Source organism: Simochromis diagramma, unplaced genomic scaffold (assembly GCF_900408965.1).
Source record: "Simochromis diagramma unplaced genomic scaffold, fSimDia1.1 OVJJ01000602.1, whole genome shotgun sequence".
Classification (NCBI taxonomy): domain Eukaryota; kingdom Metazoa; phylum Chordata; class Actinopteri; order Cichliformes; family Cichlidae; genus Simochromis; species Simochromis diagramma.
This window is the reverse complement of record NW_024387040.1, coordinates 11,420,318-11,437,920: the sequence shown is the minus strand read 5'-3', so window position 1 is coordinate 11,437,920 and position 17,603 is coordinate 11,420,318. Positions and strand designations below refer to the sequence as shown.

Here is a 17,603-nt window from a genome sequence, read left to right as displayed (position 1 = left end):
AAAATAACAAGACATTCTTCCCATTTAACCCCAAATTATAGCCCCTTTTGCAAAAGTTAACCTCACACGTGAGTTCAGACTCCTTTGTTAAATTCTTTGGATTTTATTGAAGAACAAATATCACACAGACTATCCGCAGCTTCTGAGCGGTGACACATAACAAAACTTCAAAGAATGTTAAAGTAGCCAACATCACAATAGCTCCCTGGAAAGCTGATGCTCACACCACAGCTGGCTGGCTTGCGTCACAGTCCTATCAACAGGGACACTTTCTGGTGGGTAACCAACCCAGTGAATCTCAGTGTGGAAGCCAGCTGGTGGGTGCTGAAATGAAAGATGATTAGGAATGAGAGATAACCGCAAATTAAGTGACTGAGTGTTGATTGAATCACTAAGTGGGTGAGTGAGTGAATCTTGCTGTCATGTTTGTCTGCGCTTTCAGTCTCCCATTGCTCCTTACTGTTCAACATAGATCTTCTTAGTTCAACATAGATATAATATATAATAATATATCATATATTTCGTCCCATGCCTGTTTCTATTGTCATTTCTTATTATTTTTCTATTTAATCATTATAATGTTCTAAATAGGCTTTTAGGAGAAATGTGCTGCCATCAACATTTAAGTGGAAAAGAAAGAATAAAATCTAGATATCCTCAACTGCATCAAAAGGTAATCCAAATAAACACAGTGCATTGACCATAAGGTTGCTCTCTTCCAATTCATTTCAAAAGCAGACCCATAGCCTCGTCCACCGTAACTGAAAAACTCAAAAAACTGTTTTAGTAGTTGTTATGAATCATCTGCCTTGCCCTTACTAAGGCTACGTCCAAACATACACAGGTATTTTGGAAAACTGAGATTTTTTTCCTTTTCATTTAAAAAAAAAAAAATCCCAAATCCCATTTCTGAAAAAATATCTCTAAGATCTCTAAGATTATCAGCAACAGTATTTTGTCTATATCCGTCATTGTAGAAATTCATCTCAGGTAAACAATAACGTGACGAAGGACAGCGTGACGTCAAAAAAGGCGCACAGCTTTGACGTTGCGTGACTAACTCTCAGTTTTCCTCGTCCACGTGTAAACGCATAAACTGAGTTTTTCGAAAATCTCGACCCTGGCAGGAGTTTTTAAAAATCTCCATTTTCAGTAATCCAAAACGCCGTTTACGTGTGGACAAAAGGCCCAAACGGATAGAAAAAGCTGTGTTTTCAAAAATACCGTGTAGGTAAGACTTTTCAGTTTCTCAGACTTTTTTTTTAAAATCTGATTTACTTGTTCAGTTTAGATTAAGTAATTATTCTGGGTAATATTAACACCCATCTTTATGAAGAATATGACAGCCTCAACACTGCAATAAAATTGCAATAACTTGTCCTGACATATAGCATAGAAACTTAACATTTAACATTAATCCCTAAAAACTCTCTTTTGTCTGAGTATTTTAATAACATTCAGATTTACAATGTTTTATATTACAAAACACTAGCAAATAAATTTCAATACAGTAGATGCCTTTGTTTCTGCAAATGCTATAACTGGACTATGGAAACGATACCTCCATGGTGTTTTCTTTCATGTCATGTACCAGCAGAGTGGGAATCAGCTACTTAAACTTTACTCCGACAGAAGGTGATTATTTTGTTAATAGCTTTACATCCTCCCTTAGTGCAATGCTTGAGATGCTTGACCCACTGGTACAAAATGCACAGAAAAGTAAACCTGTTGAACTGCTCAGTAATTCAACTATTCAATCAGCCATTCCAGTGGCAGCAGCTCAGTGCATTAGCTGTTGAGACTACCATTGGTTTCTTTTGGTTTTTTTGTTATTGTTTTTTTTTTACATACTACTTATGTGACCAAACTAGTAAGCAAACATATGTATATGTCCCATAATATCCAACTGCTCCTAGTTATTATTAATTGGTTAACAGGATAATAACACATAACAAGAATATTTGTTGTTTAAAAAAGGTAGCAGCAAATTATTTTAGAATTTTGTAATTTAAGTCAAAATTCAGTGGCAAAATAGGACATAGAAGATTCCAGAACTCTTAAAAATATTCAGTTGTGCATTTTTACAACTTCAAATATTTATATTTGCATATGAAAGCTCATCTCAGGTATATGTCTGTACAACACTTTGTGTTGTGTTGTAGCTTCCACATGATAAGACTTTGTTTTAGAGAGCAGGTGCAGAACCAGGTTGTGATAAGTCAGGTGTCTGCAGAGCCTGGAGACCAGGCCAGCAGATAAAACTTCATCATCTAGGCCAGGGGTCGGCAACTGCATGCGGCTCTTTAGTCCTTATAGTGCGGCTCCGTGTGGTTTGGGAAAATAAATTAGAAGTATTTAGCTGAAGTGTAATTTTTTATGTTAGTTCTTTTTTAACTTGTAGTTCTAAATTGGAAGATTATTGTGATATTAAAATATAAAAATACAAATATATTCTATTATTTTTTCATCGCTCAAAATAAGCGTCACACTCGCGGAAGCCGGTGTACCCGCCGTGCATTTATCGAGACTTTCAACCCCAGGTAGGCCAATTATGGACCTTCGGATCCACATTATGTCAGCAGCTGTTCTCCTCCGTGAACTATGTTAAAAACAAACACCGCTCACGCCTCACAGATGACAGCTTAGTCCTGCGTAAAGATGAAAGTGACTTCGTACAGCCCCGATTTGCAGACGCTGTGCGCAGAGGTTCAGGAGCAGAAGTCCCGTTGTAAACACATCACGGCAGACCCGACGCTGTTTGCATGAACATGCTTTTCAGAATCTCTTTATTGACCCCTTTTCACACACAGTTGCTGTACGCATACAGCCGGCTGTAGCTTTTCAGCTCACAGCCCGACACACACCAACAACAGCATAGATAGCACAGACGTTAAGGCGGCGAGGCGTGATTGCGGGTGCAGCTCAGGTGCGTCCGCCTCCCCTGCAGCGGCGCTGCAGACCACGCCCCACCACACACATTAACCAGGTAAAATACATATTTAGGCAGAATTTTGCAAATATCTATTTTTCATCTTTTAGCAGCATAGTGCTTTTTTTCCAATTATTTTTTAAAAGTCAGGTCAGGGTGGCAGCTCTCAACAGTTTTTGTTTGCTACATGGGTCATTTTAGTTCAGCTGGGTGTCTTTCCTTTGGTTATATTTCTTTAAGAGATCAAAATGTGTTAATTACATAAATAAAATGTAATTTTCTCTCTAGCACTTCATGGATTTCATAAGCAACACACCTTAGTTGTTCACACAAAGCATAAAGGTAAAAAACAATATATTCAGTGTTATCTTCATTTTAGATGTCAAAAAGTATTTGCGGCTCCCAGTGTTTTCGTTTGTGTGGAAACCGGGGCCAAATGGCTCTTTGGATGTGAAAGGTTGCTGACCCCTGATCTAGGCGTTTATCCAGCTGGGACATATTCACCTGCCTGCCTGAAAGCAAAACAAAAAAAACCTACGTTATCTAAATGTCTTCACTACTAGTTGCAAAATCTGTTGCATGCAAACTGACAGAAGAACTAGCACTTTTTAAAATCGCAAATAGCAATAGGATGAGATTCAAGAAATGAAAAAAGTAAAACTGGAAAGTGGACTGCTCAGCTCAGCTGAAGCCTTTGCTATGTTGTAGGCAAACAACAAGGCAAATGGGGCTGGGATAGAGGCTTGATATTAGTTCATAATTGTCTCCTTGATATTGATGTCCATTACTTGCATGCATATACACCATACACACACACACACATATTCACCAATAACATTTGATCCTTTTCCTTCCCCTCCCCACAACGCTGAATCCAGTATTCCCAGCACTTAACATCGATTATTAAAGGAAGGTTTCAAAAGAGAAGGAGGGCAGAAACTGATCTTACTCTTTATACCCACTAACATTAAGAGAAACCTGTCTGAGGATCGGGGCCAGTAACTTCCCAGAAACCTTACTGATGGGAAGTACTGTGCCAGCATAAATTGATTGTGTAATTTCTGCAGATCATCATGAAACCTGAGGGTCATGGTAATGTCTGACAATAGCGACTTATTTTTGCCTTTGCCTTTTGGTCTGAGAATTTTTGAAGACACGTGTGGTGGGGTCACAAGGAAGTGACCACCTCTGAGGCTGAAAAATGAAGCCAAGTGAGAAGCATCAAAAAGTGCAGTTCCTTGAATGGCCACATGAGGGTGGCTCCAAAAGGAAGTCCTCAAAATGTTGAGCTAGACAGCATTAAACAGCATCAACCACTACCAGTAGTTTTTTTGTTTGTTTTCTTATTTTTAATTAGATAAATCATCCAAAAAGATACTTTAGTAATGGGTGTGACCACTTTGAAAGTTAGTCAAAGGAAGTACGATGAAGCCAGAAGTCATTGAAGTCATTGAACTAGACCTCTCCACCATGTTTGTATCAGCAGCGATCATCAAAATGATTTGGTATTACCTTTTAATGTCTTCATCATCTGTCATTCGAACTGTAGTAAGATGACCACGACACACCATCCATCCATTATCCAATTCACGACTGCAGGAGAGAAGGATGAAAAGGATGTCTTACATGTTTGTACATATCCATCACTTTTTGTTTCTTGTTGTGAGCCATTAAAATAACCAGAGGTGAGATCGCACCATTAAAAGAGAAGCTCAGACTGCTAAATGTGTAAAAAAGTTTTTTATGACAGCTTATTCAGATCATTTAAAGCCAGCCCTCAAGGGAAGAATGTGGCGGATAACACCTCCCCGTTTCCGTCTCATCACAAACAACACCAGTCTTAAAACTGGCACGTGATGGAGATTCAGATGCTATTTGGTAGTTTATCTAAAAGGGAGTCCTGAGCTGTGTTTTCCCATTGTGCATTTTTACTCTGTGCCCTCTCCTGTCCCCGTGGAGCCAAACGTGCGTCAGCAAGTTGCTCGGCGGCAGCCTGGCTATCTTTTTATCAGCTCCTGTTCCTCTGCTCTTTATTTTGTGAAAAATGTAACCCATTGAGGAGCAGTCACACATCGTTATTTAGATATTTATGTTAATCCCACCTGTTAAAAAAAAAAGGCTTTTAAAAAACATATTGACAGTAGATATAGTATTAAGCACCTTGTATGTATTGAAAATGAACAGCTCAGCACTCTTTAAGTCTTTATTTCCTCAGCACAACGTTCCTTTTGCAAAATCGAGTCAAACTGTTCATGCTTTGTTTGAATCAGAAGTTTCTCCAGTTGGTCTTCCAAACTCTGTGAGCAGATGAAGATGTGGGCCACCGTTCCTCCCGTGGGGTCCTCTGTGTCCCTTAACTGACTCGAACCTAGTGAGCAAAAATATCCACATGCCTGCGTCTTCGCCGCTGCCTGAGGGAACGTATTAATGCCTCAGCTAATCCGATTAACATTAACAATCCCACAGGGGAAATCTCTGCACATCTGCAACGGACAGATAATTACGTCGCCTCAGATGTTTGTTTCTTTTTTCCCTCTGTTTGTTCTGGCTCTTTTTATGTCTTTGGAAGACCATCAGCGTTTTTTTTACCAGCATGGATGGGCACTGTTTAGCATGCTCAGGTCTTTGTAGAAGAATCTACTCGTGAAGATGTAACATAGGAGGATGCGCTCTGTGTCTCAAGGGCAAGCTTTCAATGCACTTTACTGTTATGACTAATTCAGTTCATGGATTTTCTCTTTGATGTATAAATTTCTCATGAAAATGACTCTACCAAAATGGTTTCACCTCCCGTAATAGTGGCAGCAGCAGTAGTACTACTATTAGTTGTACTATAGTAATTATAATTATTGGAAAAAATAATGCTAATTATTAGAAATTTCTCTACCTGTTTCTTTCTTAGACATTTATCCATTGAGTGTTATATCTGAGACACTATGTGCAGAACATGTCAGTTGTTTTTCATTCCTAATTGCTCTATTATGCAATCATTGTAGTGTAAGGGTTGTTTACTTGTATGCTCGCAACAATATCAAAGCACCGGCTGAACCCTGACGATGTGTGTGAGGCATTTTAGGAGCGAAGCGGTAAGCGTCAGTCACTCATTATGATGTTATCCTGTTAACAGAAGGTTTCTTTCAAAGATTATCTGAGCTGAGTCGCTGTGTGTTGGAGTTCAAACAATGCACTAAAGAGATGAATGCGGATTTAAATCCCTTAAGATTGGGAGACTATTCCTGGATGAGTTTCATTCTGCCAGACTGGAAGAGCTAGACATTAAATTCATCAAATCACCAACAACACTGTGATATTCATACCGGCCCTCTATATATAGTCTCTTTCTTTTTGTTTTTCAATTGAAAATTAAAAATTACACTAAAAAGTAGTGACAACCAATTCCAGCCTGGTCAAAGTTTAGCTCAAACTTTTACCAAAGGTTGACCAAGCTGAAACAATTATTTATAAATGTGATAGAGCACTGAATGCACATATAACACACACACACACACACACACTGCTTTATCTTGCTCATAAAACGATGTCTGGCAAATCACAAGATTCAAATATAATCAGTGTTTTAAGTAATCTTCTATTGAGTTATTAAATTATTAGCATTATTAATTTATTAGCTTGGTTCCTTTGCATTATGTGTTTGGTTTGGTTTGATTTTTTTTTTTTTATCTTTTAGTGACATTTCTCAAAAGGTTATGGTTGGATTTGCATTCAGATTTTAGCAGAAATGGAGCTTTAACTTTTTATGTAGACCTGGATCTAGATCTGAGGGTTTGGAAAATTTGACATTTTATGTCCTTTCACAAACATATCTGATAAATTAACGTCACTTGTAACAGGAAGTTTTGAAGGTATTGTCTTAATGTCCTCATTATCTCATCCAGATACCCTTCTAGATTTAGGGGGTCAATCCATGTACAATGTGGAGGGAATTTTCAGCCTTGATATGCAGTGTCAACATTGTTCTTGTTATGGTTGTTAATAAAGCTTGTAAGATAATTACAAATGAGTGGTTATACCCTTAAAATGTGTCAAAGGGAAAAATATACAGTGAAAATAATAATAAAATAGTAGTTACTGGATGTAACCGTGAGCTTAAGCTCCTTTACTTACTGGGCTCCACAGGGTGCTGACAATATGGTAAGATGGGCACCCCAAGGTCAAGTATGCATATTTAATTTTACGATATGCATATACAGTAACACTGCGTGCATATTTAATAATACTAGAATATTTATAATTTCAGCTATTTGTAGTTATTTTGTTATATTTTATATCTTTGTTATATATTCGTTTAGTTAGTTACTATGCTTTACTGTCTCATAGCAACTGTGAGCACATCATTTCCTCTGGATTTCAGTTTTGGTGGTCGTGTCCACTTATTGTTCTGTTTGACACTGCCCCTTCTTGAATAGGTTGTATATCAACATACCTGGACCATAAACCTTCTGAAGTTTTTATTTATTTAGTTATTTTTTCATCAAGGGAACCTGATCATTGGCACATAGTTTTGCCGTACACCAACAAGCTTTTTAAAGTATTGTTCTTAGAAAGCAATCTTATACCTTTTACTGGAGCAAACCTTTTGTTGTTTCTGCAGCTGTCGTACATATTGTATCTGTTAGGTACTTTTTAGTGCTCAATCAGACTAGAAAAGTGCTCAACAAATGCTACTTTTTCATTATTGAGAAGCAAGCTCAGCAGCTGTTTAGCCATAGTAATTTTAGTACGGTCAAAACTTTTGATCCTTGAGAGTCCTAGAAGTAAGTCCAAGTGTATGCGCTCAACTGATGCCCAGACCTTTTGATCATAGCACATGATCTTCATCAGCAGATGGAGCTGCTCTTTGTAGCATATGAGAAAAAATAAAAATTTGGTGCTCTTTTTTTTTTTTTTTTTTTGGCCGACATGAGCAAAAAGGTCCTAGAATTCAAGCAGCATTTGATCTTTTATGTCAACACATTCATGACATCCCTGGAAACACCATCTGCTGACAAAAACCACTATAAAAAAAAAAGTTCACAGCCCCAAAACACCCTGAGTTCATCTGCAGCATCGGCGATACACACTGATGGTCACTTTTGCTGTATTTTAAATTCCCTTTGATGGATGAAAGGTGGCAGAGGAAATAGAAAAGGTTTAGAGAACACAAGCAAAATAGCTTCCTGAGTAGATTCTGTGGTGAAACAAAGCAAGTAACTGATTATAGAGGGACTTAATGTGCGATAGGATGTACAGTAAACTAAACTGCATAAACCCACTCATTCACTTGTGCGACACCAAAGGAGAACAGTTGGAGAAAACCAACATTTAAATAAGATTACTTTACTGTTTATAGAGACGTCCACTGAGAGCACAATGAGGCAGCAGCTTCCCACGAATTTAAATGTAATTTCCCAGGGAAAGAGGGCCCATTATCATTTAGATAGAAAAAACACTCACAGTTGGGTGGCTCTTTTATTTATTTATTTATTTATTTATTTATTTATTTATTTTTCAGTTTCTTTTCACGACCTTTGTTGTTTAATGCTTCTTCTGTCCTCTTCCAGGTTGGGATTCTCTACTTCCAGCCCAGTGTTTTCCGCTGCATCCTTCTGCGTTGGGTTCGACTGCTGGGTTTCGCTACCGTCTACGGGATGCTGACTCTTAAGTTGTACAGGTACTTCAACCACAGTTCGACACTGTTATCCATCCCTGGAAGCACTTATCAGATTACATTGCATCTGACCTCTTAATCCTTTGATAAAGAGTCCTGTGATGTGTCAAGGCAGCGTGTTTTTCAGCTACCTCATCACCAGGCTATACTGCCTCATTAAGTGGTAAAGTAATTAAGAAAACACGGAGCGCATTGGCCCCAAATGAGCTCCATATTTAACAAAGTCCTGAATGACAGTTGCTGAGAAAAAGACAAAAACAGAACTCAGGAACAGAAAGCATCGCCAGAGGATGCAGTGGAGTGGTGTTGGGGGGGAGTTCTCCAGCTGTGAATAGCTGTTAATGAGACAGGGTGGTCCACTGTATTTAAAGTGACAGTGATGAAATTCTTCATTTGTGGGCCTTTTTTTGTCAGGTGAATCTGTCAAAATGCGCTAATGGAGATACTGATTAAGAGGATGTGGCTAACACGAGCCGGGGCCCAGTTCACCCTTAGAGGTGCAAGTTAACATATTGCACAGATCAATTTTTGATGGGGGGCTCATTAGTGGAGAGAGCAGTGGACACTTCATCAATGTGCGTGAAGGGCAGAGCCTAAGAATAGCTGTGCCGGTGATGTGTTTGAGCAGAGTTTAACTCATGTTCCACAGTCTGTGGATTTGGCAGGTGGAATAAGTGCTGCAAATGTGATGGCTAGCAGTTTTTTTCTGCTGCGCTGCTTTGCAGGAAGTCAGGAAAAAGTCTTGACATGTCATTTAATCATGCCTCAAGGCACACTTTCTGTTAAACCAAAGCCCTTAAATAAGTTTGCAACATATTAGCATTTTTTAATAAATAGTGTAAAATTTCACCCATTTAGTGAGGTGACAAACAATAAGTTTGCTTTGTTTTTTTCTTTTCTGATCACTCAGCTCTAGGGTTGGGTGATATGTAAAAAATTTTCCAACCGACAATCGTCAGTCCAATAATCGGCGATCGGCGATATATTCGCGTATGCGCAGACTTTTTGATGGGCGGAGCAATGTAATCATGCACGAACTGATTTGCTGTTTACAACACAGAAGGCCAAACATGGATGAACTAATTTCCCCAAAGAATTAGGGATGTCAGCGTTAATGTGGTCATCACGATTAAAATTTTTAACGCGCTTAAACCATCTGGAGTGCAGAATGAACAAACTTTGGACAAACTGCCTGAAATGCGTTGACAGAGACATTTCAGGGACTTTGACTCCGTCTGTGCTCCAGATGGGTTAATTGTTAATCGCGTTAGTCGTGATTATGCTGACAGCACTAAAAAAAATAGAAAGTTGCCAATTTGGGATGAAAGAGGTAAACCTAAGGATGTAACCAAACAAGTGTGAACAAAGTACTCAAACACGACTAACTTGCATAAGCGTGTACGTGTCCACCATGCGGCTGAGTATGCAAGGCTATCACCAACTTCTGCAGCTCCATCAACACGCATTTGGGCGCAGAATTTAGGAGCGTGCATTTGCTCGCAGATGAAAAAGGGTGCTGTTAAAACAGTGCTATTATTTTTTTTTTCTGTTGACTGCTTCTATTAGCTCCATCATTATTAGCAAACTTACTCATGGGCAAATAAATAAATAAATCGACCTTGTAAAAACGATCACCAATGGCCTCAGCCTATCGTCGATAGTTGATATATTCGTCCTATCGCTCAACCCTACTCAGCTCTTTTTGTTATGTTTAATAAGTTTAAGGCAGATAAACTGTCTTGGTTAAATTTCATGAACTAATATGGTCGAGAAAATCATCGATTCTGAGCATGTTGGAGCCAGTTCACAGGAAATGGTGCTAATAAAGGTAAATTCATCCATATAAAAAAAGTAATATGACGTATACTTCTCATTTCACAAGAGACAGCATGACTAGACTAATATTTTACATCAGCATCCACCATCACGGTTAATTTTTTGCCAGGCCCACTTTTGATCACAGAGTTGACGTCGGCGTTTTCAGCATGTTTGTTTGGACACAGCAGCACATAATAAAAATCCTTTGAAAGGCTGCAATAGCACAGCAGAGAGTTTCAGTTCAGTGACTCCTATTGGCACAGGTGAGTGAAGTTCGTGTCCAAGGAGGAAGATGGGTCACACACTGACCTAAACACTTTGCATACACCCAAGTAGCATCAACAATTTATAGCTTTAACAGCCTGCGTTGTTTATGTTTTTTGGAATGAAACTTTTCAAGGAAATACATCACTTTCTCTTGTATTTTCATTAGAGTGAAGATTTAAGTTTGGGTGGGCCCCAGGGGATTTTCTGGTTTTTAAGTGGGACACAGCACTCTTTACTTTGGGAATGGCTGCTATAAAGCTTAATAAGAGTCTATGAAAATGGAAATACTAGTTTTCTGTTCAGTATTTATGTCAAACATTTAAATTTAAAGCAAAATAATCTCATATTGTGGAAGCAATATTTTTCCGATACTAATATTGCCATAGACTAATAAACCAGTGTGTAAAGCAGCTATGATGTATTTTTTGCTTGAACCTTTTGCATGTAGAAGGTTTCAAATTCTAGCAGATATGGGAAATAAAAAGATAAATACACTCAAGGCACACTGAGTGTAGAGGTATTTCCCTCTCATGGATACTCTGTTTACTTGAAATGACGACAGGCTTACATGAAACTTTGTGAAACAGTCTCAATGTGAGCTTCTCCCTCCACAGGGTGCTGAAGGTGTTCCTGTCCCGTACAGCCCAGAGGATCCCCTATATGACCAGCTGGCGAGTGCTACGTCTGCTGGGCATCATTCTGCTCATCGTCTGCTGGTTCCTGGTGGCTTGGACATCTGCTGTCTGTCAAAACCCGGACAGGAAGTTGGCTCTCATCGAGGTGGGCTACACGCCCAATGGGCTGCAGTTCAGCATGTGCCTCCTGGATCGCTGGGACTATATGATGGCTGTTGGTAAGTACCGTTACTGCCCTCTGCCTCTGCAGGGCGCTGTGAGTAGATTTAAGTGTGCCGCACTCTGCATGTGGGTAGTGTGGTGAGGAAACGTGGGTTACTTGATGGACACGTGAAATTAAGAAGTGATTTGTTAGGCATGATAGCGATGGGAGTTGAAAGTGAGATGAGGGAAGAATGAGTGATGGGGTGAAGCTGGATGATTAAGACAACTCCCTTCCATGTACATTTGGAAATGTTTCCCAAAAGAAGACATTAATCCTCTCTACTGGTGCTACGCTTTTGGATGCTTTCCTGTGTTGTACACAGGAGGGGAAGGGCAACCAGCAGCAGATGAAGACAGATGAGAAATCAAAGATGCTTTGAGAGCAGCATCTCACTTTGAGCAAGTCTGCATGCTGGTGTATGTCTGCTGACTCAGGCTTCATGAGAGAGCGCTGTGGTCGTTTTAGAGTTCTGGGAAAACAGATGGACCCCCAGCCGGGCCGCCATGCTGCGCTACTGTATACTGAGGACACATTTTCATTCTGTTTATTAGGAGGTAAAAATAGGTTGGCAATATGGAAGCGCGGGGCAACTCTGATGCCACCTGAATGCAGCTTATAATTTACACCCACAGAGATGCAATAAATCTTTCAGATTTAGAAATCCACACCTGCATTTGCTCGCAGCAAGAGATATAATTGTAGTATTTTCTGCTTTGCTGTGTTTCTGCGCAGAAACAATCCCATAAAAAATGAGCTCCTATCGAATAAAGACGAATTGTTAAGACCCAAGCATGCAGCAAAACTGCACTTTCAGTAGTTGTTATCATGTGCTTGCATGTGCAGAGGTAGAGGACAGTACAGGCACACTGGGATTCTTGTATTAATCTTGTGCAGTCTAACTTTATAAACATAAAAACAGTAAAAAAGCAGTTATCAGCAGTCATGGTAAGAGAACACACTTCTTTTGCACACTCCTCTTCCTCATCCCTCACACAGCCTCTCGTGTAAATCACATGCTGGTGCGAGTCAGTTTCTTGTGACACCCATGGCAAGGTTAAATATCATAGAACACAGAAACACTATAGAAATTAGTACGTGAGTAGTGAGTAGTAAGTATTTTTAAAAAATATTGCACCATACAACCTAGAGAGGTTTCTTTTTCTTCATGTGATATCATGCGTGCACGTTATTCAACATATTGAATATGATATGCTGCACTAAGAAGCTCATTATGATTGCTTTGGTTGCTAGTAGGTTGCCTTGGTCACCTGTAATTTGCAACGAACAGCTTGGCTGCAAATACTTGCTAACTACTACCCAAGTGATTGTAGTTAGCAAAAGTGCAACGCAAACTGGAGTTCTTTGTCTGCAAATCCTCTGTATAATCGATTTCACAAAGCCCACTCTAAACTGTATGGAGGTTCATGATAGATTACAAAAAAAGAAAGTTATTCTATAGAAGTTATATTCTATAACAGAATATATGGTTAAAAAAAAAAAGAAAAGGCTTTGAGGTAGCTAAACTTGTGAATGAAGTCTTTTAGTTGCTAACGTACCAGAAACATTTTTTGTTTAACGCTGTAAAAAAAAAAAAAATCAAGTACAAAAAAATTAACAAATCTGCCCATTTTGAAGCATTAATATGCTGGAACTACTGCTAAATAATTTACAAATGCTCTGAATAGACCATTAAAAAAGAGTTAGATTTCCCTCGCTGCTCTCACTCGCTATTTCATTTCAAGGAACGGAGAAAACAAATTTATTTCTATTGTTGTCTCGAGTAAATAGTTTTACTTACAAAAATAAAAGTTTGAGATCTAATTATTTAAAAAAAGAAGTCCAACAGACAGGGAGGCGTTTACAGTAATGAGTCACTTTGCAGTGATTGTTGTTCCTATTGTAAGGAAACATGATTCACTTGCCCTCACAGGCAGCAACCTGGCGTGTTTACAGTTGCGGAGCTGGATACCTTGGAAACCTTATGTGAGGCTGCCGCGGAGGTGCACGGGGACTCATTTAATGCCCTGAGAATACAACCACAGCTGTTGCAAATGAGTCTGTCGAGCAGGCCACTTTCCTGTATACGTGTGTTTTACAACCATCTGTGGCAGCTCCATGTGTGCGCTGGAGTGTGAAGTGGTTGGTTGGTTGGTGCCCATGTAAGGAGCGTGTGCCGCATTGAAATGATTTCTTGGCCAGAGCATTCGCTGTGTTTACAGCTTGTTTTTTGTTTTTTCGCTTCCCAGCCGAGTTCCTCTTCCTGCTGTGGGCGGTCTATCTGTGTTACGCCGTGAGGACTGTGCCGTCGGCCTTCCACGAGCCTCGCTACATGGCCATCGCTGTTCACAATGAGCTTGTGCTGTCAGCTATATTCTACATCATTAGGTAAGAGCTCCTCCTCCTAGTGGTTTGGCACCATGAGGTTTTTTTTTGTTGAATTTAAAAAAAAAATGCAAATATATTCTATCGTATTATTGCATCGTACCAGAAAATTAGTAAAAGTTATATGAGATAAATAGTTTGTTTATAAGGTCAGTGAACTGCCAACATAGTCTCTTGGTTATAGCACATCGAGTAAGCTAGAATGAATCTTAAGGAAATGTCATGACAGAAATCAGAAAGTCTGAAAACTTTCAAACCGCGAACACGTTTTCAATCCCATGAGGTGATTTGATGGAAATTCACACTGGGCAATGCAAACAGAGGCGAAGCCGCATTTGCACAGGTTAAAAATTTTCAACTCAAATTTGCATCATGTTGCAAAGCAAAAACCCATGATGACAATTAGAAACGGAGCTCCACAGCTCACTTTTATGCAGAGACAGGAAAAATAGATGAAGCCTTGAAGGTGTGCAAAATGGCAAATTTTCCAGCTGTCAGTTACATGCCTCCTCATCCTGTTGGTCATTCAATGGTTGGTTGCTTTTGGACAATTCAGCCCTCGGTTGCCTAGGTAACCTTCTAATTTATTTGCCACCCCCTCATATGTCGATCAACATATGTGGGGGTCGCCATTGTTGGTATTTGCTGCATTTGCTCATGCCCACTCACTTCTCCTATTATCGCTTGAAGTTGCTGAACATCTTTGGCATTTTATGTTCTCTGATCACCACGTCGCTCCGTGTGTGGACCACCCTTAGCTCAGGGGGAAAGTTTGCTTTGCATTTGGTAGCCAGCAGACCAGCAATAGTACGAAAAACATTAAACATTTAGCCTAATCTAATGGATGAGGATAAAAATTGGCTGTGTAAACAGTGCTTATATTTAGAAACCACTTGAAACTGTTAATTACATTCTTTAATAATCAAATCATATTTTAAATGTCACTCAACAGTGCGGCACTTTGTACTGCAAATCATCATACTCATGATGTCAGATTAGTTTGCCAAGTGTTCCTTTCTTTGCAGGTTAGCATCCACACGCCTGTGCTGTACTTCATGGCACATTACTCCAGTGATTATACACTAGCTTGTTCTCTCACAGCCTGCATACAACTGTTCATTTTCTAAATCACATACTGCTGTGTAGCATCTGAGAACAGTTAACTATTGCACATGAGTAAAATAGTAATTATTTACTCAACCAGCTGGTATTTGTGGTGCAGACTAGTGAGGGAAAGGTTGTTTAATCAGCTAGAAATTTCTTATATGTTATCAGTACTGCATAAGAACATTTTTGCTTTGTGTAAAGTAGTCAGTCTGTTCAGATTCTTGGTACATATGTACAGATCTGGTACAAACCAGCAGCTCTTCTCAGACACTTTGAGGTTACGGCACAGAATTGAATTATTCTGCTGCATTTTTGGTTCAGGTTGTTTGTGGTAATGGCAGGAAAGGTACTGCCCTCTTCTGGAAATGGGCAGCAGCAGCTCAAATAATTTAAAGCTACAGAGAGTTGAAGAGAAGAGGGCTGAAACCGAGCAAAATCAATTTATTTAACAAAAATAACCCAAAATGCAAACCAAGAATACAGTGGTGTGATAGAAAAATCTGTGAGGTGTCTTGAAGTGAAACTGGGAAGGCTCTACTCTGGGGTCCAGTGAGACTTGTTAAAGGTGGACATTTAAGTATCAGCAGATACGCAGGTAAACCTGTGCTGTTTGCACAGTCAGGCTGTGTTTTCTGACTCATCACAGACAGTTTTTTGCAGTAAACTCCCCCACCTGTGCTATACTGTAAGAAGCCTACAGCTTACATCATCTGTTATAATGCTATATCCAAACTGAAAACTTTTTAAACTGCTTTTCTATTTATTTATATAATAAATTTGTCTAGAATTTTTACCAAAACACTTTGAGCATCACAAATTATATTCTGTTATACCCCATACAATACTGAATTTAGAGATTCTTTGGGTAATAATCCTCTGTCTTGAAATGCGCTCCAACTTTTATTTTATTGATTAACACTGATGATAACTGACAGCAACATAACTGACAGGATCGGTTAAAAGAAAAAGAGACACTTTTATTTAAGATATTTAAGATGAAGAAGTGGTTTTTTGTTTGTTTGTTTGTTTTATTTGGATGGCAGTCTGTGTCACTTTTGCCTCACAGCTAAAAGGTGTTGGGTTCAAATCCAGCTCAGGACCTTTCTGTGTGCACACGTAAATGGAATAATAAAGGAAACAAAAGCGAAGTTTAACAAACACAAAAATCAGAACCTTAACACTGGAATAACAGTAAGGCTCAAATCCACCCACATAGCGCTCTAAGCATAGTTACTAATAGATACATTGTGTTCAGCATGCAAATGTTGTCACTTAAATTTGCAAAATTCCCTGTACGTACTGGCTCCATATTTAATATCATAGTCTGTGTTCAGGTTGTCATTTTGATGTTTATATCCTCCAGTAGATCGCCTGATTTCCGTGTACGCTAGCTCAACTGTTCTGTTCAGCTCGTAGTTAATTTTGATCATAGTGAAATCAGCCCTCTCCCTCCAGTCTACACGTCAAGTAGCTGCAATGTGCAGTTTTAATAAATGAGATGTTTCAGCTGACACTGCCACAGCCGCTCCTAGCTCGAGCCACCCTAATTGAGAGCTCAGCTCCATCACATTATTCACTAATGAACCATGTCAGGGTGATTTTTTTTTTTCTAAGACAGCATCAATTACTTGAACTATTGGCAGCTTTATTATCGTTCATTACCAATAAATTGTGCATGATCGATAGTTTACTGGAAGAAATGCAAGTTTTTAAGTGTTCTGATGTCTTTTTGAACATCTGGCTCTTGTGATTGCTTGGCCAGTTCTTTTAACGAGCCTCTCGAGCATTGTTGTGAGGCTTTCCTCTGCAGAAAATGGCCAGATGAGGTCCTTAATAAACTGGAGAACTGCCTGGTGTGGTGGGTTAATTCCGTCTGGTTGCCACCTGGGGCTCCAGTGTGCACCGGGGCTAGTTAAAGGCAACCGCCATCCATTTATGTTGCACGAAGAACCTGCTATTTGATCCCATAGTGACCAGTTAAAGCTCAGGCTTCCATGTTGGCTGGGGTCATCTTCAGGTATAAGCCAGGTCCAGGTAAATGGGATGCTGGAATGAAACCGCTGGAGTCGTAGGAGTGGTGGGGATCGCTCAGTGAAATGCTGCAGGCTGAGAGGAGACAGCATGCCAGAGTTATTAAATCCTCATCTGCACACAAACTCATCACAAAACACGAAGGAGAGAAGACTTCAAAGCTTCGAGACATTTCATATGCTGGACGTTTGCCTTCATTCATGCCTCACAGCTATTACCACAGTAACTGTTTGTTAATTAGCCATTTGCCAACCTCAGCAGCGTAATGAGCCTGCTACATGACATTTGCTTGGTTAGAGGCTCTCCAGTGGTGGAATTAGCATCTAACAAGACATGCCTTCATATCCTTAGTGCACACGAGGTCTCACTGTGCTGAAAGCCTGTTAGTTCGTTCTAAATAACAGGCTGGAGCTACTCCTCTCACCACTGTTGTTTCAGATGGTAATTATCTTATTTTCCTCCAACTGCTGCAGCACAGCTAGCCTAGTGTGTTCCCGTCTGATGTACACATAGACTGAATCTTTTGACCAGATGAAGGTCACTCCTTTTTATTGTGAATCC

At 39.5% G+C, this 17,603-nt stretch overlaps 1 protein-coding gene across 3 annotated transcripts in view; it reads left to right on the top strand.

Moving 5' to 3' along the window:
- The window catches only part of gpr158a (G protein-coupled receptor 158a), a 46,709-nt gene that overhangs the window by 19,043 nt on the left and 10,063 nt on the right, over positions 1 to 17,603 (top strand). For all 3 annotated transcript variants that reach the window (XM_040044005.1, XM_040044006.1, XM_040044007.1), the window contains exons 4-6: positions 8,491 to 8,600; positions 11,297 to 11,535; positions 13,769 to 13,907. In XM_040044005.1, the coding sequence (XP_039899939.1) occupies positions 8,491 to 8,600; positions 11,297 to 11,535; positions 13,769 to 13,907 (488 nt within the window). The remainder of the gene's footprint in view (positions 1 to 8,490; positions 8,601 to 11,296; positions 11,536 to 13,768; positions 13,908 to 17,603) is intronic.